At 32.4% G+C, this 26,925-nt stretch overlaps 1 protein-coding gene across 2 annotated transcripts; it reads right to left on the bottom strand.

Moving 5' to 3' along the window:
• Nucleotides 1-496: 496 nt before the first annotated feature.
• LOC106669487 (facilitated trehalose transporter Tret1-like) lies at nt 497-23,605 on the bottom strand. 2 transcript variants are annotated; one of them, XM_024229447.1, is made up of 8 exons: nt 23,503-23,605; nt 22,406-22,520; nt 13,593-13,728; nt 13,062-13,447; nt 12,255-12,471; nt 8,104-8,300; nt 7,761-8,026; nt 497-1,390 (listed from the first exon to the last, which is right to left on the bottom strand). In XM_024229447.1, exons 1-8 carry the CDS (start codon nt 23,523-23,525, stop codon nt 1,144-1,146), a joined length of 1,587 nt encoding a protein of 528 aa, XP_024085215.1. In that variant the 5' UTR covers nt 23,526-23,605; the 3' UTR covers nt 497-1,143. The 2 variants fall into 2 exon arrangements, with proteins under 2 accessions (XP_024085215.1, XP_024085216.1); XM_024229448.1 differs by lacking the exon at nt 23,503-23,605 and adding an exon at nt 23,439-23,456.
• Nucleotides 23,606-26,925: the final 3,320 nt, after the last annotated feature.

The following is a 26,925-nucleotide window of genomic DNA, read 5'->3' as shown; positions in this document are numbered from 1 at the left end:
ATTTTAGTCTGAAAAACTTGGGTTGTCAAAACAATTGAAAGGATATGATGAATATCCGAGTCCTTTTATCTTAGAAAGTTTTCATTGTATGAGACAGAAAATGAGCTGGTTTTATAAAAAAAAGAGAAAGAATATATTTAATGAGGTTTTATGCCAATTATGCAAACACGTAATATCACTGATCACGTATCAAAATTTAGCTATAAAAATAAAATAAAATGTATTGATTTTGTTTGTGTTCATGATAGCGGTCAATATCATTTTAGTCTCATGTTTTGTAAGCAAAATTTTAAATATAAAAAACTTATATTTTACAACAAGCATGATATATAAAAAATATTTATTTTTGTGATTGTATTAACTACATAATGGCGATGATTTATTTATCAAAGCTTACATTCATCCTTTAGATCTTTTAATTTAATCCTTTTGCTCTTAGGAAAACTAAACTTTTTTGATGATGAGAGTTCGGGATGAAAATTTGATTTGCCATGAGTAGGAAATTGAAAACTTTAATTTTTTTAAGTAATGTAATCAAAGGTGCATTCCTACTTTTTGTCTAACAATTCAATTTCTATTTACTTTATATTATTATGGAAATTTCATACAAGGTTTCTTGTTTTATATGTGTTTTAAAAATTACAACTTTGTATTAGTCATGTATATAATATTGAATAACAATTTAAATAGTTTCCTATAAATTTTTTAAAACTAATAAAATCTTTTAGTTAATACCTATTTTAGGAGCTCTTATTCGAAAAATAACTTGCTGGACCAAAATGCAAATTTATAGCTATTCGATTTATTTGACAGATAAACACTCTGTCTTTTAAAATACAATTGCCAAAGGAAATTCGAAACGAACATCTAAAATCAATTTGGTTAGTTAAAACTAAATTTGAAAAGAACGATAATTTTTGTAAAAGGGTTTTTATGACAATAAATAAAAATATAAAAGACGTTTCCCTAAACAATAATAGAGTGAGTGTGTCATAAAAAAACAAACTTTTATTTCATGCTTACCAAAGCATAACAATGTGCATTTTCACTTTTACCACCAATCTGTTGGTTTAATGTACAATTGAATATTTGTAGTCGTTGAAGTAATTTTGCGTGAAACAGTCTTGAGCTTAGTGAGAAGGTCTACTTTTGTGACTCTGTGCGTCTCGACTTCGGGATAAAAAACTTTTCGATATCTTCCAGCTTCTTGCCCTCGGTTTCTGGAAGGTAGATGGAGAGGAAAAGCAGTCCGCAGAAACCAAGTGCGCTGTATAAGAAGAAGACCCCGTACAGGCCGAGATAAAAGTCCAATTCAAGAAATGTCTTGGAAACTATGAAGTACCACACGTAGTATGATGCAGCAGCTATTCCTCCGCCAAATCCTCGCCCCCTAAAAAATTAACATCAAAAAATTCAAACTAAAGCCGTGTATAAACACCAACATTTTCTATTTTTTTGGTATACAATTGGGCGTGTTGGAATAATTCACTCATTTTTCGTTCTGTTTGAAATAAAGTAAGATACCATTCATGAAATCGTTCTTTCAATTTTCTAATAGCATTTTCGCACAAACATTTACTTAAAAGGAAATCAATAATGAAATTAGGGAGTATTTGGCTTGATTACTCTTGCAGATATTACACCCTAGTGGAAAATTTAGAATTACAAAGCTTATCCGTGAAATGTATGACAACTTAAAAAAAATTTAATTCTTTTTATGTTGATGCAAATTGTTTGTATAACAAAATTAAAACAGAATATTTTCACAACTACAAGACTTTGCAAGAAAATGATTTTTTATTCGTGATAAATTGCTGAAAAAATAAGGCAATACGTACCTGAAAATACGTAAGTCAAGTAGAGGTATTAATTGATTGTTGATATTTAGTAAAACATTTAAACATTTTAAAGAAAACAAGATAAATTTAAAACCTTAAAAAGTGGACTAGATTTGCTAATGTATGTCCCTCATGTCGTTACATAAATTCCAGAAAAGGGACATGAGCCTTTACATTAATGTAAAATGGTGTCGTTCAAGATATCTTGATTTTGATGATCTTGATAGCAACCTTTCAAAGTTGTTGATTTAAAAAAGCCCCACGAGACCTGAAGGTAAATTAGAAGTTGTACAAATTACTATAACTTGACTGAATTATTCACAAGAAATTCAAAAGCGTCATTCACGATTTGTAGAATCAACATAATACACGTTATTTACGTGCATAAAATACTCCTGCACAACAACATATTGATTTTTATTCCATGAAATGAATATTCTTTCGATGTGTATTATTTACTGACAGTTAATCACTAATAATTTAGAGATCGTGAGATGCGGTCTGGTGCGATGTAGGTTTAGAGAAATATTTTCTTATCGTGCCAACGTTTCGCTATTAATTGAGATCATCTTCAGGTCCTAGGATTTATAAACATTGTTTAAATTACTCAAGTACGGGTAAGATGTGAAAATGAATTTATACAACAATGTACGTAATATTTTAGATTTAATAAGAGTATTTGTACTTATTCCAAATGTGTGTTTTCTGTGTAGATGTGTCATTTTTGTGTTGATGTGTCGGGTTCAGCGTGTTAGTGAGATAGTAATGTTCTTTTGTTTATATATGTTTGATTTTGAAGAGGTGGGGAAGGAAGTAGGGATCGAAATTCATTTTTCTATGAGGAGGCGACTTCTTTGAAGTGAAACGGATCGACAATGGAAAAAAGGGTAATGATTTGTCGTTCGGGCCTGGTTAGACTTTCAGGATTATTATAGACGGGATATTAGGGAAAGAAGAGATAAATTGTTGAAGATTTAGTCTATGTAGAATTGTTTGATGTGTAGAGTGTAACGATTATTTTATCTGTTGTTGTATATATTTTGTGTGTTATATGTATGTTATTGATATCGCATTTGATTTATGATAGAGTAGCTGCGGCTGAGCTTACAGTGTCTCTTCTGTAATTGATACTGTGTTTATCTCTGTTGATGTAAACCATTTCCAAAAAGGTAGTTTATGTTAACGCTACCCACCATTTTGAACACTAACACAATTTCGATTTCAACAACCCAAAAATATTAAACACAGAAAAAAACAACATAAACGTAACTTTTTAACGTAACGGAATTCTGATGGAGTGATCCACATGATTTGATTTCTGACAGTCGAGACATAGATAATGAGAAATTCCGTCCACCACGATATAATAGTAATGCTTTTCTACCAGAAAGAAGAACAGTTAGACCAGAACGAGTTTTTCAACGTAGAATTTTCTATATTCAATTCAACCATTTTAAATCAGAAAATATCAGATCATTAGCGTAGAAATATATTTGGAAATTTAATTTACCTTAGTGCCATTTAAAAAAATTGTTTAAATATATGTCAAAAACTTTAGTAGATATCTGTAAAAATGTATTCAGCTGCATATACTGCTACTATTATTCTCATCCTTTTTTCTTTCTCTCACTGCCTCTAAGTCTCTGTCTGTCTCTCTCACTCTGTCTCTCTCTCTTTCTCTCTCTCTTTCTCTCTCTCTCTCTCTCTCTCTCTCTCTCTCTCTCTCTCTCTCTCTCACTCCCACTCCCACTCCCACTCCCTCTCACTCCCTCTCTATATATAAGATAAATCTGGCAACTTACTGTTAATGAAATATTGTAATCAAATATGGCAAGTTGAAGACACCGTAATAAAAGGGTGTTTTGAGGGACCAACTTCGACAACCTTATCGTCAAATATGATAACAGGATTAAGAAAGCTATTTAACTTGCCTGGTTTTGTTTGGGGCACTTCAAAACTTTATGCTGTCCGCGTAATTCTGTTTCTACCTTGTAAAGGGTCTGGCATGAAAAATATTTTGTTTCCTCCATTTTGCAAAAAATTGAGTAAAACGTTAAAAAAAATATATAAAAAAATTAGAGATATAAATGGCCATGAACTAAACTCGCACTGATCATATTGGCCGAAAAAAAAATAGAACATTTTCTAACCAAACATTAACAAAAACGTTATGGTTGAGAGTAAATGAATGAAATAAAAACAATAAAAAGCTAATAATCTGCGTTACAGGAAATTATCAATACATGAACTAAAACACTCATTTCATAAATACATACAAATTTCTCTTTATTAATCTTTCTTTATTTTCCCTTATTTCCTTTCTCTTCCTACCTCTCTTTCTCTTTGTCATTCTCTCTCTCTCTCTCTCTTTCTCTGTCATTCNCTCTCTCTCTCTCTCTCTCTCTCTCTCTCTCTCTCTCTCTCTCTCTCTCTCTCTCTCTCTCTCTCTCTCTCTCTCTTGCTCGCTTAATCTGTTCATCATCCCCTTTCATGATTTATCATCTATTTTGCTTTGTTCACTACTTTCTCACTTTTATTTGAACTTAAGTTATCCATTTTATAATAAAACCTTCAATATTCGGGTTAATGACAGGGAGGGTGTTCCACGTATAATCGAAAACCCCTGTTAATGGAATTTATATTTTAATCCGTTAACTAAAAGATGAATTAAAATGATACGTATAGATCTGTTACTTTTATTAATATGTACCTAACGGATATTTTTTTAACCTTTTTTATTACTTTTATATATATATATTTTATATTATTTTTTAAAATATATTATGTAATAGATATTTAAAAAAAATATATAATATGTGTACTTCTGATTAAAAAAAAATTTCACTCTTCGTTAAAATTAGCTATTACATATAAAAAGGTTTATTAATTGACATTGTATTGTATGAAGCATACACTACACGTAATAGAAGCTGGAGCATTTATCAATAAACTTCCTGCGAAAACACAAAACACACACACACTTTACTTTCTCGGTAAAATTCAGCAACAATGGGCAAATATTTTGTTTTCGTTCGGATTAGGTGTTCTGATTTTACTGATAAGGGTTTATCCAGTTCGGCCAATAATACTTAATTTTTCATTGGTTATCAACATATTGTATTGTAGGCATTCATTTGTCATCAAATAAGAGTAGTTTTTACATGTTTGTAAGTAATTTTTACAACTGTCGTTCCTACGTGTTAAACCGTATAAACTGTAAGATTAACAATTTCTAGTGATCTTTCTAGCAGATATTTAATTTACCAGGGCAAAAGGTAGTGGAGGCCAGCTTAAAGATAAAAGGATAGTAGAGAAAATGGCCGCATAACCAGGTAACCATCTTTATCCAGAAAAAAAAGAGAAAATAGACCGGACGGTAATTGCACTACAAGCTTTGTCTCTTGACCCGCCCCATTCCACCGCAAATGTAATTTTATTGTATCTTACAAACGTATTAAACGACTCTATTTAATTTTAAAACAGGGTTTTTAGATGATTTTTGCTTTTAGGGAAATTTATTGCAAAGCGTGTTTATTGCGCACTTCCTGCTATATCCATCCGACTTCGACAAACAGAGATTCTGAATATATTTACATTTCATTTTTTTATAAAGAAGAAAAAACAAATTTTTTTATGTTTGAACCCTAACGTGTACATTCACTTGGACGTGCCTTGAATAAAAAAACACGTAAGAAAGAGGATAGGTTTTCAGAGCTATTTTATTTATTTGCGATTCAATTTTGAGCAACAACCCGCTTTGCACAAGTATCCTGATGTGACTTACAATCACGAGCAGAATCATTACATTTTTGCTCGACGTAATTGTAGACACTTTTTGTTGTTTCATGTTAAAATATTCCATTATTGAAAAACGTGATTTTTATTTATTTATTGCCTAGTATGTCAATGTTCACATTAACTTGACTAATTTCGTGGTCCACTTGACCAATTAATATATTACAATTAATTAAGGTTTTTTAGTTGAGATAAAAAAGACAATGGCATGAGTGGGATTCGAACCCACGATCTTCGGCCAGGTACGCCGCTGCTCTACCACTTGAGCTATCGTGACCTCGATCCACTCGGACACCAACTTCCCATCTCAACCCACCTTTTGAATATTCCCTCATTATTGCCTTTTATCTCAACTTAAAAACCTTAATTAATTGTAATAATTGGTCAAACGGACCACGAAATTAGTGAATTTAAATTAAGTATTCTTCACTAAAGCTCTCCGTGGCCATTTTATTTGTTAATTAATTGTTCACATTAACCTTAACATTAACAAAATCATGGCCCACTCTTTTTACAAACCCGGCAGATTCGAGAAGATAAATTAATTTACAATTGCTAACTCTTCTATTGTGACAATATTAGCCACCTAACAATATCTTTTTCCCAAGTTATTCCCGGTAACACTTTACTTACATTTATGAATGACAGCACATGGTAAAATAAATTGTTCCTTATTTTATTAGTATTATTAAGTGTCCTTAACATGTTGAAGAAAATAAGAAGAGAAAGAGAATAAAAGAGAGAAGGACTTTGGGCCCCTTGAATAACAAAATTTTCGTACAATTCGAATCAAAATGAATACATAAATAAACAATTAAATGTATATGTAAAAATATGTATGCATGTTAAAAGAAATTCAACTAATTTAGAAAAAAGGTGGACAATTTAGCAGAAAATTAACCGTACTTGGTGTTAAAATGTAGGAAAGGAAGTAGTCGAGCGGACGGTACATAAAGGTGGAAAGGGTTGAGGCCAGTCGAATGTAGTGACGTAATGAATTCCAGAGGTTGTAGGTACCGTATAAGGTATAAAAAAGGAGGGACTAATAGCTTTGAATTTGTATGTGGTGATAAAACAGAACAAGTGTACAGAAGACTTAAAAAGATTGTAAATATAAAAAATGTAATTGGAAGAAATATTTTTGATAGAGGAAAGGGCTTGTGACTGATTAGGTACTGCAAACCACCACACAAGTTAGACACATGAGATCTCTTTAGGGAGCTAAATATGAACCGAAAAGTCATTTCACCGTAGGCCAACCATAATCGACATGAGAAAGCTCGAGTTGCTTTAACCGAGAAAAAATATGAACAATTACTTTTATTATAAAATTTTATATATTATTTATTGTAACTGATTTTGTGTCTTGCTACACGTCCAACACACTTAAATAACCTTCTATATAATAAATCAAGGAATTATTCTTTATAAGATCTTGGATGAGATAAAAAGTCAGGGTCACGAGCGGGATTCGAACCCACCACCTTCGGCTAAATAAGCCGCTATCTCCCACTTGAGCTATCGTGACTTCGATCCTCTCGGATTCCAACTCTCCATCAACCTACAACCGTTCGAATTTTCCCTCTTTTTGCCATTTTCAAATGTCGTGTAATCGGATTCTCAGCGACTTATGAAGTGGCCACGAGAGCAGTTTCGTGAAGTGATACATTTTTTACTTTTTAAATATTAATCCATTGACGTTTTCGTAGTCAATTGACCAAGTTACTTCTTGCAATCAATTAATTATTTTTCTAAGGTCTTGGTTGAGATAGAAAAGTCAGTGTCGCTAGCGGGATTCGAACCCACGACCTTAGGCTAAGTACGCCGCTACTCTACCACATGAGCTATCATGACTTCGATCCTCTCGGGCACCAACACTTGACTTCTATATAAATTCGATTATTTTACATTTCTCTGCTACAGTTTCTAGTTTATAAACTAATCCAAATACAATAGTATATTTTCCTCCCTAAATCAAATATTTTCGCAACTTTAAGCTTAAAACCCAGCTACGCGTGGAATATTTTAACACTTTTATCCATCTAACGTTGGAAATAGTCCTATAAAACGTTGCACTTTTAAAACCAATTAATTGATGAAATCCAAGAGGAACACATTTTTACAAACCTAGCTGGAAACACTTCTCCTAGAAGAGTCCAGGGGATGACCCCAACCCCGACGTTCGTGCAGAAAAAGAGTAGCGAAAATAGGACGAGAGGAAAGATTCCGAGATCGAGCTGCCTTGTTTCCCTCAGGAAAGCGTAGACTCCGAGACAGAGAGTAATTAGTGAACAGGCCGTGATTGAAATCAGAGAAAGCCCTCGTTTCCCGAGTTTTCGAACACTTCCCATACAAATAAAACTTCCCAGAATTTGGCTCGATGCGGCAAACACCTGAAACAAAACTTTGTTGTATCATTTCGCAATTTACCTCCCGGTTTAAATTCATGATGGTTTAATAATTGTTTTACCGTGCCGACGAAAGGGTCAAGAGGTACTCCGAGTTTTGTGAAAACGTGGACCAAGTACGGTCTGCATCCGTTTAAAGCACAACAGTGCAGAAAACCGAAATAACAAACAACCAAGCCCAACGGCTTTAGCATCTCTGGCCTGACCAAATCCTTCATTTTCTCCGAGAAGGTTGGTTTGTAATCTTCTATCACAAGACCTTAAATAAAAGCCATTAGTTAAACATTTTCAGAGCATAAATATTATCAAAATTTATTAATTAATTACAATAAGAAAACATTATTAGCAGTAAAAGTCAGTATTGAAATATGTCATTGTTTATGGATTCAAGAAGGATTCTATTTATTGTGTGCTACAAAGTCGTGCTAACAAACAATATATAATGTCTGTTTAAAAGAATGGTAAAAGTTCTCAAAATAAATTTGGCGTCTTGTCCGGTCTGAGACTTAACTAATCGTTGTTTGGTCATTCGGTCCGCCTATTCACGCAATGAAGGAACTATTTTCAAAAGTTCAGATGTTTCATATTTTCATGGTTGCATCAAAGTTTATCAGACGGGATAGGCGAAAAATATTGTTATACACTAAAGTGATTATTTATTGGTCATAATATGAACAATTGAGGATATTACATCTAAAATAACGAATTATCTGTGTATTTTCACGTGATTGAGTTTGTGACATGGAATAATATCATTGAATTCTTTTTGCATATTCAACACTTAATATTTACCAACAATCTATAAAAAATAATAAAGCCGCATTTCAAATGCTAAAGGAATGAGCTTGGGGTCATAAAACATTGGTGATACAACATATTTGTGAGAGACAGGAAGGCCGGGTTATTTGGATTTTATCTGTTTAAGTGTAAAGTTTTGTTGGTTTTTTTTGCGAGTTTCGCTGATCGCAGTTTGGTCATCTCTTGGTACGTCTGTTCTCGCTAGGTTCATTCTTCCAACATTTTATCGTTATTATATAGTCGCTTAAAGTTTATAATGTTTTATTTTAAAAAGGGATGGAAACTGGAGAATTAGATTTAAGATTAACAAGTTTGACATTTCAAACGGAAAGTTTGACTTATAAACGTAGTTTATTGATAAAATTACATTAAACTAACAATGCCAGTTTATTAGTTCTTAAAGGAAATTGAAAGATAAGCGTAAAATTAAATGTGTACAATTTATTTGTAGCAAACCGGAAATGGGAAGAGATAGACAACAGGAATAACTATTTTACGATTAAATTCACTAATTTCGTAGTCCGCTTGACCAATTAATATATTACAATTAATTAAGGTTTTTAGTTGAGATAAAAAAGTCAATGGACCACGAAATTAGTGAGTTTATTGAATATAATAATAGAATTACATTATTAATATTAATTACATAATATAATTTATTATTATGAAGTATAACCTGTGATTAACCCATGATGAAGGTAATTAACAACACGTAGTTATTTGGATACAGCTTTTACTTATGCCTTGATATTATTTATTGCTGGCACGACAAGAGCACAAAACAATGTTAAATTACTGGAATAATTGGGATTTTATATTATGACAAATAGCATTAATACTACGGGCATATTCAGGAATTGTTAGAAAACACGCAGGTTTAAATAATGATCAATGGTGGTAGGAAATATTTGCCTCGCAAACCAACAAGATATTAAACATACTTTCCATTAAATTAATTTGCGATAAAGCACATTTTGTGAGGCCTAATTGGAAAGCAATAGTAAAATTAAATGTTCTAATAGCATAATCAATATCGTGTAATTACATATCCGATAAAGGGTTACGGGAAACCCACATGAACTGGAGAGCATCCTTTTAACTCGCCATAATTTCGTTTACCAATTAAACTGGAACATTTGTCCCTTATTGGACAAGGGCGGCTTACTCATATACTCCAAATTACTCAGTAATGACACTGTGGGTTAATTCCCAAAAGCATCTCGTTTTTAATTGTAAATGAACCTTAATCGTTTAATAATGTACAGGAAAGTAATTTTGAAACGCGGATACTTTGCTGATGGCATTATATTACTTATATATATTACTAAACATAAGCAACAAGTTAAACGAATAATAATTGAAATGTATTAAATTTTACTAAGTAAACTACGGTTTTACGTCAGTGTAGAAATCCATGTTCTAGTAAGATCTTTTCAGAGATTGAACAATAGAGTGTTACAGAAATATGGATGGATTAATAAATACAAGTGTAGAAGGAAAATATAGACTTTCTTTTGGCACATTCTATAAAAACATTGAGCAAAAGTTATTAATATAATTATTTGGAGGTCGTGAGATATGAGCGAACAATAACATCATTAATAAAATTCAGTATCGATAACACACATCTATCATTATCACATTGCACAAAACAAATAATACAACACATAAAACAATCATCACATTCCACACATCAGACATTTCTACATAGTTATTCAGAAATCGTGAGATGCGGTCAGGTGTGATGTAGGTTTCAGAAAAACATTTTCTTTATCGTGCCAAGGTTTCGATCTTTATTCAGATCATTCTTCAGGGCCTGGAATTTACAAACATTGTTTATATTTAACAAATATATGTAGGATGTGGAAAAAAGTGAATTTATACAATGCAAAATATATTTTTTTATATTCAATCAACGTATTTCTCCCCACTCTTCTGTGTAATTCTTGCGTGTCTTGTTGAGAGTGCCAGTGAGATATTGCTGTTTTGTGTTTATATATGTTGGATTTTTATGGGGTGGGAAGGAAGTCGGTATAGAAAAGACATTTTTGTATAAGGCATCGGCTTTTTTGAAGTGAAAAACGTTAGTAATGGTTCGGCCATCACCACACATTTCTACATAGTCTAATTCTTCAACAATTTGGCTTTCCTTTCCGGAATTATCCCCGTCTATATAATCATGAAAGGATAATCAGGCTGAACCCTTACCCATTTTTTCCCATTGTCGGCTCCTCTCACCACCCAGAAGCCGACTCCTCATAAAAAAAAAATGTTTTTCTATTCCCGACATCCTTCCATTCAAAATCCAACGTATATAAACATAAAACATCAATATCTACTCTCAACATAACAGAGAAGTATGACACATCTACACGGAAAACACTTTGAATGAGTACAAATACTTTGACTGAATAAAAAAAAATCTAGCATTATATATTAATTTTTTTAATCTAAAATTTTCTAGCATTGTATAAATTAATTTTACAATTTCTAGCATTGTATAAATTCATTTATTTAATCTAACATTTTCTATCATTGTAGAAATACATTTTTTTAATCTAAAATTTTCTAGCATTGTATAAATTAATTTTTTTAATCTTACAATTTCTAGCATTGTATAAATTCATTTATTTAATCTAACATTTTCTATCATTGTACAAATACATTTTTTAATCTAAAATTTTCCAGCATTGCTTAAATTCATTTTTTTAAACTAAAATTTTTTAGCATTGCATAAATTCATTTTTTTAGTCTAAAATTTTCTAGCATTGTACAAATTCTTTTTTTTTAATCTAAAATTTTCTAGCATTGTATAATTCATTTTTTTAATCTAAAATTTTCTAGCATTGTATAAATTCATTTTTTAATCTAAAATTTTCTAACATTGTAAAAATTCATTTTTTAATCTAAAATTTTCTAGCATTGTACAAATTCATTTTTTTAGTCTAAAATTTTCTAGCATTGCATAAATTCATTTTTTTAATCTAAAATTTTCTAGCATTGTATAAATTCATTTTTTTCACATCCTACATGTATTTGTAGAATTTAAACAATGTTTATAAATTCCAGGTCCTCAAGATGACCTTAATAAAGGTCGAAACGTTGGCACGATAAAGAAAATGTTCTAAACCTATGTCACACCAAGACCGCATCTCACGACCACCAAATAATCATCAAGTAACGGTCGCTAAAGACCACACGTTATTAATATAATTCATCTTTCACGAATTATGGGTGAATGCTTAAAAAATTAAACTTCCCAATGGTTCTTAATACTTTCTGGCTACTCCCGGATATAAACATGAAATTAACTCAACCTTATGTTGAAACATAGTGATCAGCTCTCGTAAAATGGATAAGGCTGGTTAGTACAGAAAGCTGGTGTTGAATAGAAATAGGATTAGTGGCGTTTTACCTCCCTCATTAGTTGGGACTGGTGAGTAAGCAAGGGCGGGTGGTGTGATTGGGGTCGTGATGGGGCTGTTTAGCTTCGAAGCTTCCGCATGAGCTTCCATTCCTCTGAATTCCTTCAGTACGACCTCTTGCTTAACCCACCCCCTCAGCCATGCCAACGAAGCCATTGCCTCTTCGCGCCTTCCTTTTGTCAACAGCCACACAGGTGATTCAGGAACCTAATAATAGTTATTATTGCAAAACAAAACGTAGTCTTTCTCTTGTTAATTTTAACTTTAATGAAGCCTTAACAAATATCTGGAATTGACGGAATTTTTTGTTTAATGATAATAATGTTTAATATTTATGTGAAGGAGTTAGTTTAATGCTTCAATCTATTGGTTTTTTCTTTAATATCTTACAATTCTTCTAATCAAAAGCTATCTAGGTAAACATTGTTTTACATGCAGGGTGAGTTTTAACTTCTTTGATATGTTGGTAATACGTTTTAAAGATATTGTAATTAAATTAAACATGATGGAGTAAAAAACTCTTTTTTTAAACCGTATAATTTCCTATATTAAGGGCCGAAAGCAAAAATACTTTGAAAACAAAAAATTCTTTGAACCACATACTTGATCCCCATTTACTATATCCACGAATGATTTAAAATGGACAGAAAATCTTTTTTTATTTTTTATTTTACCAATTTGTTACCCAATTGGCAATTACCCATGTACGAATGTGCAAATCCGAATATAAACCATATTTTTAGAAAATATCAATTTAATTTTAACTTGAAATTGTTGAATTTCTTAATTTTAATTACCTGTAGTATGGCGATGAATGTGATGACCGGAAATGAAGAGCTTATAGCAGCAGCTGTCCTCCAATCCGTGAAGGATTTTAACAGGCACATAATAAGGAGACCGACCGAGATGTAAACGCTCGTAAAAGAGGCTAGCATTCCTCTGAGATGTGTCTGTGATATTTCGCCCACATAGCTGAAAGAGGGCACCTCCATAAAACCTATGCTGAATCCCATAAGGGCTGAAGCGACGAATAGCATCGGGACTGATTGGGCGTGGTAGACGAGCATCCACCCGAACAGCTGGGGCACGTTGGCCATCAACATGCACTTCTTTCTGCCGAGGGTGTTCTGGATGAAACCGGAAAGAATGCTCCCGGTCGGTTGTACAATTAAAAGAACACCAGCTGAAATAAATAATTATTTAAATGAATTCAATAAAAACGCCACGTCAGCCTAACATAATGGACTCTAGAATATTCCTTTATTTATAGGCAACTAAGGGACATTTGATAAACGATTTTGGACATGAAACATTATGAATAAACTTACCCAGCCAAGATGCTTCATAATCTGTTAAAGATAGTCCAGTTGGTGCGTTTTTCAATGCCCCTATTATAACAGTTGATGAAAAAACCATCATACCGAGAGATAACAACAGCATACTTTGAGCCATTATTGCTAGTACCTAAAGAGTGTTACAGAAATATGGATGGATTAATAAATACAAGTGTAGAAGGAAAATATAGACTTTCTTTTGGCACATTCTATAAAAACATTGAGCAAAAGTTATTAATATAATTATTTGGAGGTCGTGAGATATGAGCGAACAATAACATCATTAATAAAATTCAGTATCGATAACACACATCTATCATTATCACATTGCACAAAACAAATAATACAACACATAAAACAATCATCACATTCCACACATCAGACATTTCTACATAGTTATTCAGAAATCGTGAGATGCGGTCAGGTGTGATGTAGGTTTCAGAAAAACATTTTCTTTATCGTGCCAACGTTTCGATCTTTATTGAGATCATCTTCAGGGCCTGCGATTTACAAACATTGTTTAAATTTAATAAATAGATTATTATGGGTCCTTTAAGGAATGAGTATATTTCGTCTTTTAAGGTTTGATTAACCCCCTTGAGGCCGGTGATATGCCTCAAAATCAAAGGAATTTTGATTTGAAATAAAATATGAACACAATTGCAGAGGGACACCTATATTTTGTTTCTTTTAAAACAAAAATGTATTTCCTTATGAATCAAGATATGTTATATAAAAAATATAAAACAAAACATGAACCTTTACTTACAAACTAACAATATAAGAATAATTAGATACTTTGGGAATAATATGGGCCTGAGGGGCAAAATTAAAATAATCAACCTTGATAACCAAAATGGAAAATACCGAACAAACAACCATAAATGAAAATGGGCCACACAACAGAAATAATTTATATTAATAAAAATTAAAGTGGATACAAATCTGATTTGACTGGCTTTCTGCTGGATTTTTTTTCTTATTGTTTTTCTTCCAATGCCTAGGCTAGACTGAACTATCCGTTCTCGCTTTCCTGCCTCTAGCATGGAGGGGAGAGCCNTGTTAAAGATAGTCCAGTTGGTGCGTTTTTCAATGCCCCTATTATAACAGTTGATGAAAAAACCATCATACCGAGAGATAACAACAGCATACTTTGAGCCATTGTTGCCAGTACCTAAAAAAGTTCAAACGTTAGAATTGGAAGAAATTATTTTGTTTAATAGTATTGCTGTTGCTTAATATTGAAAACAAGTATTTAAAAGTTGATATAATGGATATATTCAGCATATATGAGCAGATTTACTAAATACAAATATAAACATGGAATAGCCTTTGGATCTGGGAAGATATTCACGCTAGAAGATATATATATAGCCAGTTTTGGTTTAATTTCGAAGACTGATCACTAATTATAATGGAAAATATTTCAACAACAAATCAGAGGAAGTTTTGAAAATTAATTTAGAAAAATTACGTATTTAGTAAACTACATAAAAACTGTAAAAAAAATATAGGCAGAACTAACTAGGCGTACCCTTAACACGTGCTAGAACTTTAATAAAAACTTAAATTATATTGAAATACTTAATAAAAAAATTAGTTTATTTTCATTACATCATTTTCAAATTACACTATCTAAGTATAAACGGTTTTCCTTAAGTATTCCTTCTAATGTATAAAATTACCGAATGTATAAAAAACCGAAAGAAAGAAAAGAAAAGAAACACAAGCCAATATTAAACGGAATATTTTAAACTATTTGTTCGGATTTTTTTTTTAATTTTACTTAAACTCTGTCTAATTAAAGGGAGAACAGAAAAGCGGTTTATTGTTAAATCCCCTCGTTCACTTTCCGAAGGGTTTGCTCATAACATTTCTGCTGCAAAGTAACGGTCTGAAATGTAGCCCTTCGTTAAGTCACGTCAAAAATATTCCTTTTTATATCCTTTTCTGACTTAAACGAAGAGCTTTACTTTGATTTTACTAAACGAATATTTCTGCGGCAAATAATGATACTTTTAAGTTTAACAAAGTAGAATAACTATTCAATATTTATAAAATAATGTACCTAGTAGTACATACCATCCATATTTAGGAGTTACTTTTAATTTACTGAAATGTTATTAATAGAACATGTTATTTTCGAATAGTTTCTGTTACTAAAGTTCTTGTGTATTCCAATAAATGATTAAATCTTGCCTTGAATTCATCTAAAATGACTTACAGCTAAAGAATAAACGATCATATTTTATCTAACCCTCTAACAAATTACCAATCAAGATATGACCGATCTTTTTTTCTAAAATATTGATTTAAGATTCGTACTATTCTAAAGAAACGAGAAAAAAGTAGATTTGAAAAAACCTTAATATAATAATTTCATATAAATCGTTAGCGGTGTACAGAATCTCATCTACATTCTTAGCTAGGCTCATAAATTCATTCTGGTTAATTCCATAGTTTTTAACATTGTACGTTGATATTTATTTGTGGTTATTAGTGTTATTTATTTATTTTGAGGTTGAGGTGGGAATTTTGTGTCTGAGCGGATCGAAGTCACGATAGCTCAAGTAGTAGAGCAGCGGCGTATTTAGCCGAAGGTCGGGGGTTTGAATCCCGCTCGTGAAGCTTTTTTATATCGACCAATACCTTTCATAAATATTAATCAACAGAAAAATGTTAATTGGTCAATCGGACCATGAATTGTAATGGAGTTGATATTTATATTTTTTATTATGAAACGGTTGAAATCTAGACGGAGGAACTGAAGGTTATTTTTTTTTCCAATTCCGCTTATATTTTATCTCCGCTTTTTTTGACAATGAAATAACCTATTATTTTTATTTTATTGGATTACTTCGTCAGCAAACCAAATCGGCCATTTCTCTTTAGCACCCCACTAACAAAGAGACATTCATTCCAACAAATATTTATTGAATGAATAATTAAATTTAAAATTTGTTAGGAGGAATGCAAACTGGATGGAGGACTTAGCCAATTTATTGCTGCTGACGATGAGCTTTGTCCCCCTTAGCCATAGCTCGGATTGTCAAAAAATATTCATCTCCATTGATATCTAGAGTATTTTAATACCCATCATCTATAATTTCATGTACAAATATCACCACTTAGTCTCATTTCATTCTTTATTCTGGTGAAATTGAATAAAGTGAAATTATAATTATCATATTTACCTGCGTCTTATTGCTACAAATAGAGAAAAGTTGCCAGGCAAAGATGATGTCACCGAAAATTGAAATTGTTACACATTGGCGGTTAACCAAGTTTGGATAGATTTATCTTCTGTATTTATCTTCTTTTTTAAATGGCCTTGTTCTACTGACATTGTTCAACGATTTTTTAGGAAGGACAGGTACACATAAAGGCACTCCAGGAGGCCGAGCCCAGCCGCAACCAACAAACCCCATAAAGTGGAAGGCTTACCTTCTATGTATTTTCTCTCTCTCAGGAGGTTCATCCGGAGATGTGCATAAATTCACTACATCGATACGTGGAAAATTTCACATCTCCCAGACCTGCGAAGATTAATATGGTCAGGAACCCATCCCTCTCGTAATGCCCGCCCAACCATGATGCCTTAAATCCGTATATTACCAGCCCGAAGATGCGTGAGTATCTCCTCAAAAACCTCTAAACTCTCAAAGCCTAAGAGAGACTTGTAATTTCTGGCTTTTCCAAGCCCTTAATATCGTAAATTTTTACACATTTGGGGGAAGTCATAATGAAGTGCTCGAGATCTTCTGATATTCCACATGTTTCGCAAAGATCATCCCGTACATGGATGATATACTCCACATATCCCATGGATCCCTGCCTATTCATGTTTGTAATTGTAAATCACGGCTATTTCCTCAGGTTTGGGTTTATAGAGAAATAAAATTTACCATTTGGAACGGAGTCACATTAAGTCTGCCATTTTATAATATTGGGCATTTTCATTTGGCAATTAAAATCTGAGACTGGGTTTGGAAGCTCCAGACCATCCTGTTTGGCTCGTTTATCATCGTATCCACTACATTCCTTGGACCACATATCCAACAAAAATACGTAACGATACACTTATCCGTTTGCAAGTTATATGCTTTTTCAACCACCCGAGCTATGTACTTTGGCTTTGATTGAAGGTAAAAATTTTTAATAGATTTTAAAACTAACTTAATTAAACTAATTGCATCCAATATGGAAGCTAGCGATTCCATACCTATAATATCTTCCATAGCAAATTCTAGAACTTTGAATTTTGAACTATTCCAAATAGTTCTGCTATAAAAATCCTAAAGTCGTGTGGCAATTTGTACATTTCTTGTATACTTAATTGGGGATTATGCCAGGCACATCGGATGCCTTCTTTAGTTTTTGAGCCATCCACGTTTACTACTGAGGGTGGATGCTCAGCGTAATAAGTTAAAAATGATATTTCCCTACTGGCACAAAATGTCTCGTAGTCCATGGTAAAAGTTAGGTGAATATTGCTGTTAGACACAGACGTAATATTTCTCACAGTTTCCAAAGGGGCAATTATTTGTGGAAGATTCATCTCTTTTTCTTAAAACATTTTTGTCAAAACCTTAATAATTTAGAAGCTTATTTTTTATTTACACCCGGTTGGGATGAGAAAAACTTCAGTATCTAATTTATTGTTAATCTTTCAATTCTAATTATCATAGGATGCTCACAATATTTAACGTCTGTAACATTGACAAGTGTATCCGAAAGAAAACCTAGGCATCCTTTTAAGCACTTCTTTTTAAAAAAATTTAACCTGTTCGAATGGACTCCGCTTGCCATACTATAAAATCTTCCTGTGTTAAAAAATGTTTAGGTGAGCTAAATCGATCGAACTACTCGATCCATCCATTTTTAAATAAAATATATAAGAGTAATCATTTACCAAAAATTTACTTTTGACAAACTTTACTGCAATTATTGTACGAGGTTGTTCAGTTATCGACCAACTTTGACTACAATAGTTGCAATCTGGTTTGGGATGTTATTTTGTATGTGGTCCTTCAATGAATCATACTCTGTATTATACAGTTGCCAAGCTTTCGGCTCTATATTCGGCCTTCCTCGGGGCACTACAACAACATAGTAAAATAGAAAAAAAAATTAAATAAAAATTCAGTTAATTTACAAGCATAGAGATAACAATAACATTCAACTTACATGTACGACGTCCTAAATAAAAATAATAATGTAATAACCATTTCAAAGTCAACGATTTTTTAAATACACCTCTCTACACGTTTTTAACAGAAATTGTCAGGTTATAATCAGTATGGTTTATATTTTAAGTGACTGCCAACTTAACGAACCACTTAGACCAAAAATTCTCTACAATTAAATTATTATTATATAATTTGTATGTACATTTATATAATCAATAATATACATAAATAATTTTTATGTACACTATTTACATAAAATATTAACCATGTAGAGAGAGAAGTTAAGTTTTTTAACACATTGCTATAAATTGTATTTAGTTTATTGCAATCAGTCTTTAGATTACAGGAATTACAATCTTTTTGAACAAACATGGATTCTTTTAACAATCTACAGCCAAATACTCTTTCATTATCCATGATTTTTATTTCATCTATATTAAAATTAAAATTTTGCTTTTTGTCAATCGCATGTTTAGATAACCCTATACCTGTTCTACTGTGGTTGTTAAAGTCATATTTGTGGGTTCTAACCCTTTCTAATAGGTACTGTTTTGTTTGGCCGTAGTATACAGTTGGACAGTCATTACATTTGATGCTATAAACAATATTTGACATTTTTTCTTTCTGTTCTTTATCTTTTAACTTTGTAAAAACCGTTCTACCTATTTTGTTTTCAAATTTATAAAATATTTTTACATCATTGATTTTATTTTCCAATAAAACTTTTAATTTGTTTGACATGTCTTTTACAAAGGTTAAAGGACTAAATTTTTTTATTGTTAATGGATGGCTTGGCAACTGTTTAATACAGTGTATGAGTCATTGAAGGACCACGTACCCAGTAACATCCCAAACCAGATTGCAACTATTGTAGATAGATTTTACCAAATAGTTAAAAAACGGATCATAACTTATTCATATTATTTCGTAAATATTCAAATGCCATACTCATTTTTACCTTTTGTAGGACTTTTCTTAGTGAAATCACTTTTGCAAGATTGAAAAACGTGATGTCAAACCCAAGTGGAGCAGCAATACAAGAACATCTTGCATGTCATTTCTAATTAAAACCTTTATGAGTTGGAAAGAAAAATCAGATCCATTCTTATCATAGTATACATAATTAAAAAAATTACAACGAAAATTAATCTTCATTAAATGATGCGTTTTTTTTTTATTTTGAAAATTAACTGATATATTGTTCGAAATGCTTTCTTTCGTATTGCATACACAAGCGGGAATGTACAGCAACTGACCTGACTGCATAGAGGACTTCTTCCCTTCTTTCCCGCACGTCATTGCAGGTGATTTCAATTTTCTCTATGAGCTGTTTTCTGTTTGGATAGGTACACTTTTCAGACTTCCCCAGACGTAAAAATCTAGTGGGTTCAAATCAGTGCTCCTTGCTGGGCATCTCACGAGAAGAATATATCTAATTTTTGTTACCAACTAATAAATGTTTTCATTAGAAATAAGACATGTACGACGTTCTTGATTTGTTGCTCTCCTTGGGTTCGATATCACGTTTTTCAACCTTGCCAAGGAAATTTCACTAAGAAAATTTCTCAAAAATGTAAAAGTCAGTATGTCCTTAGAATACTTATAAAATAAGGCAACCTTGGTGAAATCGAAAATTTTGATTGAAAATTCATAGAACGAGCCACAACCGACTATTTCCAAAAATCATGGGTTTTGCCATTTCTTATTCTTTGAGCGACTACTGTGTACTTGGAAGCGCAAATTTTACAACAGAAATGTTGTTATATTTTGAAAAATTTACTGCAGTTTGCAAAATAAAAGCCAGATTTGTATTTGATTGACGGATAAGTTGAGTAATTACGATGTACACCATGACAGTATTGACATTTAACCCTCAACACCCTGTATTCATATATGTTTTAACAGATTCAACTTATTGAAGTTTTGAAGCGTCAGCAGTGATGGGCTCAAACATATGATTGTTAATCACTGTCGGTTATCTTTTACGGTCGTGTCAATAAGTCGCGGATTAAACAGTTGTTTGTACAAATTTTATCTCCCTGAAAAACAAATAGTAAAGCCCGTTCAAATACCGAGATTGCTTGTATATACTGCTCCAATCCATATTGTTCTCGGACGGCTTTACGTGGCCGTGTTATACAATCCGATACTTTATGTATCCAGTTATCAAAAATCAATGACGAAACGATTACAAAACTATGCCGTAGAGTAATACTTGACACGGTACTTGTGTAAGATTTAAAGAATAAAAGCGTTAGGCTAGGTCGGTAAATTAATATAAACAATCAATTCCGTTAATACTGCGTGCAACCGGTCCAAACATAAAATATTACCTGATTTTTTAATACTTACTTTTATTTATATTAAATACTCTTCTTGTCCACTCCTACCTAATTTTCAATAATTACCAAGCCAAAATATTACTTGCCATCTTTTAATATTTTTCTTCTCTCGTAATTAAATGATATTAAAACCACGGTAAATTGACATGGAGATCATATAAAAATACTAAGGAAAATATGGAAATACACGTGAATCATTAAACTAGAGAGAGAGAGAGAGAGAGAGAGAGAGAGAGAGAGAGAGAGAGAGAGAGAGAGAGAGAGATTGTGTGTATTTAACGTTTTAAAAAGCTAAAAAGCCCCGGTGGCAGAACCGGTTTAGGGATTGACACGGCTCATCACTGTAAGGTAAAGGCCCAGGGATGGAATCCAGTGGCCATACATTGAACCTGACATACTTACAAATTGGGCTTTTATTCAAAAACACTGGCACCACTAAGGTTCATATAACCTAGTAGGTGGTTGGGCAACTTGGAAAAAAATTTAGAAGTTCCCGTCACAAAACATAATAGGTTATAATAATAAAAAATTATAAAACATTTTTGACATGTAAAAATTTATTTCAATTACAATTTATACAAATTTTTGAAAAGGCCGACCGGAATTATTGTTAATGGAACAAGTAAAAAAGGTAAATTTCGCTATTTTTTCTTGTGACAGTTTGCAAGTTTTCGACGGATTTTGAACTATTAGGGGCTAGTTCGGTTTACTGGTCCCTCTAAATACTCTGGCTTAATTTATCTTTGTGGTAAATACATGATTTTTGTATTTTTATAACAAAAATATTAAGTTGGGACGAAAGAGAAAATTAGATTTACGATTAACATTTTTCACATTGGAAATGAAAGTTCGACTTATAAACGTAGTTTACGGATAACATTGTATTAAAATGCCGTTTGTAGTTTGTAGGAAATATGAGGATATGACTAAAATTAAATGAGGAAAATTTTCCTTCGAACAAGCGTAATTGGTGAGAGATAGACAACAGGAATAAACTATTACGAACGTTGTTGCACAATTGTAGTGAAAATGTGTGTGTTGCTTTTGCTGAGCAATCCATCATAAGAAGGCGAATTTTGAATCGGAAGAATTCCGACGTTACGAACGCAAAAAATACTCTTCATGTCAACTCTGAAATATCATAATTAAACTCAGATAGCACGACTAAGCTATTCTATTATGATGTTCTAAGTAATTACTAGCAATTTAATCGCCGAAACCTTTCGAGAATAGATAATAATAATAGATAATTAATATAGTAGATAATTCAGTTTACTTGCGGTAGGGAAGTTCTGAATGATCGTATCTCCGGCGTATCTCCTATTTCGAGGGTCAATTTTACCTTGTCCGGGACTGCTTTGGCTTCACCCTTACTCATCTCGATTTTTCCGCTGAAAGAAGAAAAACGTCCATTAGCGTTTACAAAAAATGTAAAACCTATGTTAGTATGCTAAGGTTTTTTCTACATAAGCACAAATAGTTTTTTTAAATCGCAAACATTTCTAAGCCATTTTATCATCCCTGGACAACCAGGTATTCTCGCTAAATATCGGGAGTAGGCGAGTTTTGCGCAAACGCGCCTTGCTGAAATAGTAAAGGAGAATATGTTATGGTTGTAATATTATTTTTTACACTGTGTTTTTCATAATGCATTTCTTTTTCTCTGATATAAATTATGTATGTTTAATGGGCCTACATTGTATTTTGTTAACTCAGTGACGTGTATTATGTATTGTCTATTTGATACATTTTACTGTGGGATTATTTAAAAATCACATCAACTTTTATTTTTAAGAAGACTATTTTAATGTCCAAAAGGGATCATTTTAAGAATTTGGCGCGATAAACCGACTGATTGATTTTTTTTAAAAACATAATTCCCAATGTTTTTACAAATTTTAAAATACTTTCTATTTTATTTTAAACGATTCCAGAAACTACAAATTTATCGATAAGTTCTGAAGATATTGAATTTTTTTTCAAAATTCGATCATTTCAATTTTTCTTATTACTGTTTAAAAAAGAAAAAAATTGAAAATTAAATTTGTGTCGATTGTTTTAAGCCTAACCTTAAACAACAAGAATCAATTACAGGATAATGTGAAAGTATTTACTTCTGAAAGAAAACTTTAATATACTCAGAACGCATTGATGATTTTCTGTGATTCCTGTATTATTCTTTTATATTGGTTATGTGTTTAAAATGTGTTAATAAAATTCATACTCAAAAATTCATCAATTCCTTTGCAGCACTAACATTTGTTCTTAAAATATCAGACAAAAAAGAATGATCAACAATATATATATACCCAAGTTTTCAAACACTGACTTTTCCGAACTAGTTAATTTCCGTTTCTTTTTATGTGCACTTACTTGAGAGATGAGTTGGGCGCCATCCTCTTTATGTTAAACAAGCAAGTGAGCTTTGGATCATCTGTGATATCTTATATAAGCTTTCTTCTCATTGTTATATAATAACACTTCTCTCTGACGGCTCCCCTTGGCGCATGCAGCAAACATTTGAGTTGGATTTTACTAGCGTCTTAACGGCTGGAATGATCTGGTTGCACGAAGTCTACGGATGGGTGTCTCAAGGCTGTGATAAATCGTATCTGAAGATTATGAAGATGAAGATTTGTAATAAAGCGTAATGTCGGCGATTTGCTTTTCTAAATAATCTAGTTTTTTTGCACCCTTCGCTTATTAGTTGAAATGAAATCCGGTTTATTACAGCAATTTCTAATATACACTGACAGGCAAAAAAGTGGCCATCCTCGTTTTTTAAGTAACACATGCGATCGTTATAACTTTTATTTTTGGTTGTTTATTGAATATTTTTAAGAAAAATATAAGATAGCAATATAAAATATTAAACATTGTTAAATAATTTTATGAAAATGGTTGCTATGGAAAAAAGATAGATAAAAAAGTCAGCGTCACGAGCGGGATTCGAACCCACGACCTTTGGCTTGATACGCCGCTACTCGCGCCAAATTCGAAGGTGGGGTTGAGATGGGAAGTTGGTCCCGAGTGGATCGAAGTCACGATAGCTCACGGGGTAGAGTAGCGGCGTATCAAGCCGAAGGTCGTGGGTTCGAATCCCGCTCGTGACGCTGACTTTTTTATCTCCACTTAAAACCTTAATTAATTGAATTGTATTAATTGGCCAAGCGGACCACCAAAAATAGTGAATTTAATGATTTAAAATGAAGTATACTTCACTAAAGCTCTCCGTGACCATTTCATTTGTCGCCGAGAATCAAATCGATTACACGACATTTGAAAAATGGCAAAAAGGAGGGAAAATTCAAAGGTGGGGTTGAGATGGGAAGTTGGTTCCCGAGTGGATCGAAGTCACGATAGCTCACGGGGTAGAGTAGCGGCGTATCAAGCAGAAGGTCGTGGGTTCGAATCCCGCTCGTGAAACTGACATTCTTATCTCAACTTAAAATCTTAATTAATTGAATTGTATTAATTGGTCAAGCGTACCTCGAAAAATAGTGAATCTGTACTGAGTATTTCCTTCTCTTGCGTTGATCACAGTTTGCATTCGAAGTGACATCGATTTTATGAGGTTTGGAATGTAGTGCTGTGGAATATTTTTGTGCTCCTCTGACAGCGTCATTCTGACTTCCTGCAAATTCTCTATCACCTCTGGGCAACTTTTACCCACTTTGACAACTCGTCCCAAAGGTGTTCGATATGGTTTGATTCGGGACTACATACTGGCCACTATAATGCATTTCAAGTAATCACCAACGATCCTAGCTGTCTGGGTGTTTTATATTGTCTTGCATGAAAATAAAACCGTCGTTAATCAGTGGCATATAAGGAACTACTTCTTCTGATAACCCATCTTCAATGTATTACGCAGCTGTTAGCGAACCCTCGGTGAAGATCAAGTATGTATGACATTCCATAGAAATGCCTCCCAAAAGCACAACACCAACACCTCGTTAGCTTCTCCGGAGTGAAAAAATGAAGTGTTCTTCCCCAAACCATATCTCTCTAAACGTTGATTCAACCCAAACAAATATTTTAGTCCAACCTTGCTCAGATCAAGTGATGTGATTTCTTGCGAAATTTAACCGAGCTTTCTGTGCTTTGTGAGAAGTTCTAGACCAGTGATAGGCCTTTTCCCACATAATCCACTTCTGAATCTCTTTGCCTTACAATGCGTAAACTAACATTAACATTTCTAACTTTCTGAAGTCCTTGCTTGATCTCATCAGCGGAAGAATGTCGATTAGGGAGGACGTTTAATAAAATAAAACGATCATCTCTCTGAGATGTGCTACAATGTCGATCTGATCCATGACTTGTTTAGATTAACTTCCAGTTTGTGGGTAATGACGGAAGACCCTTCGAACTGTTGTTTTCGTAGTGATAAGCACCTTGGCCACAAACGCTTGAGTTATTTCATCTTCTAAAAATGCTATGATTCTAGCCAAATCTGTATCACTTAAAACGTTTTTCTAAAAATAGTACAAATTAAAAGCATCAACCGTTACGTTAGAAAGAAGCTTTACAGAAAGACCAACAAATAAGAGATTGACTAATTAAAGATTGATTTAGAAAATCCAATTGTAAACGCAAGTGGAACATTTTATGTTTGCTTTATTTACCTCGAATCCTTCTTCTAGTCCTTTAAAACGTACCCAATATTGTTGTAAGATAATCAATAGTACATTGTCTGATAGCTAACGAGATAAGTAAAATTAATTGAAATAAAAAGTATTAAGGGTGGCCACTTTCTTTTCAGATTATATAGGTTCATGTTTTTAAAATGATGACTACCGTAAAATAAAATAAAATAAATCTACATATTCATTATACATATTCATTTCTATCTCTATATCAGTGTATATTATACAGATTTGTTAATTCAAATTACGAAACGGGACCGAATCATTTAACAAGTCAAGTACCAATTTGTGAGAAAACGTTTCAAACAAACTTTGGGCGAAACTGTAATGAACAGCTAGCAATAAATAAGCTTTATAGCGTTCGGTTTTTACTCACTTGTAAATTATCCAAGGTTTCAAGAAATTAAAAAAAGTGAAAAATATCTTTTAAATTTATAATTTTGGGCTTGTTCTTTAATGAAATATTGACTCACCATGGCATCAAGGAAAAGAATCAATAATAAAAATGCTTAAATTTCCGTGGTTTGACAAGTTTCTTAGACAAATATCCTTCTACCATGCGCAAGTTTCTTTAAATCGGCAATTAAACTTGCCAATTTAGGAGATCATAATGATTATCTCACGACTAGTTTATCTTTGGTTATTTAATTAAAGGCCCACGGAATAACCGAGAGCAATGAAGCATAAGTAATTGATCTTCGTGTCGTACAAAACCATTACAAGGAATTGAAATTACTAACGATACATTAAATTCAGTGGTAAAGCATTACTGTATTTAAATAATATTTTGTTGAAGAACATATCTAATATACAAAAAATCAATAAAAATGTTTTTAATTAACTTGTGGATTATTGTAACTAGCCTGAGTTTACGTTATTTTAAAAAAGCACTCAATATGAAAAACCTATTTCTATCAAATCATATTTAATAGCAGTGCCAAACAAAACAATTAAAATGTGTTTAAGAACAAAACCACAGACCAAGCAAGCGTATGTGTTTATGACAGGGAAAGTGTGGGAAAAGAGAAATCAATCCGAGAAATAGACTTAAAGAATATAAAGAAAAAGAAAGATATACATAGAGTCAGACAAACAGAAAGATACTGGAAAAAGAGAGATAGAGATTGAGAGAGATAGTGGGAGAGAGAGA

This window comes from Cimex lectularius, unplaced genomic scaffold, assembly GCF_000648675.2.
Source record: "Cimex lectularius strain Harlan isolate CLEC.00 unplaced genomic scaffold, Clec_2.1 scaffold304, whole genome shotgun sequence".
Classification (NCBI taxonomy): domain Eukaryota; kingdom Metazoa; phylum Arthropoda; class Insecta; order Hemiptera; family Cimicidae; genus Cimex; species Cimex lectularius.
This window is presented reverse-complemented; position numbering and strand designations above follow the sequence as displayed.

Coding starts and splice junctions, on each gene's coding strand:
- LOC106669487 (XM_024229447.1), bottom strand. CDS start 23,525: ATGGCGCCCAACTCATCTCTCAA. Junction 13,448..13,592: donor TTATGAAGCATCTTGGCTGG/GTAAGTTTATTC, acceptor TATTTATTTCAG/CTGGTGTTCTTTTAATTGTA. Junction 8,301..12,254: donor AGTCCCAACTAATGAGGGAG/GTAAAACGCCAC, acceptor CTTTTATTTAAG/GTCTTGTGATAGAAGATTAC.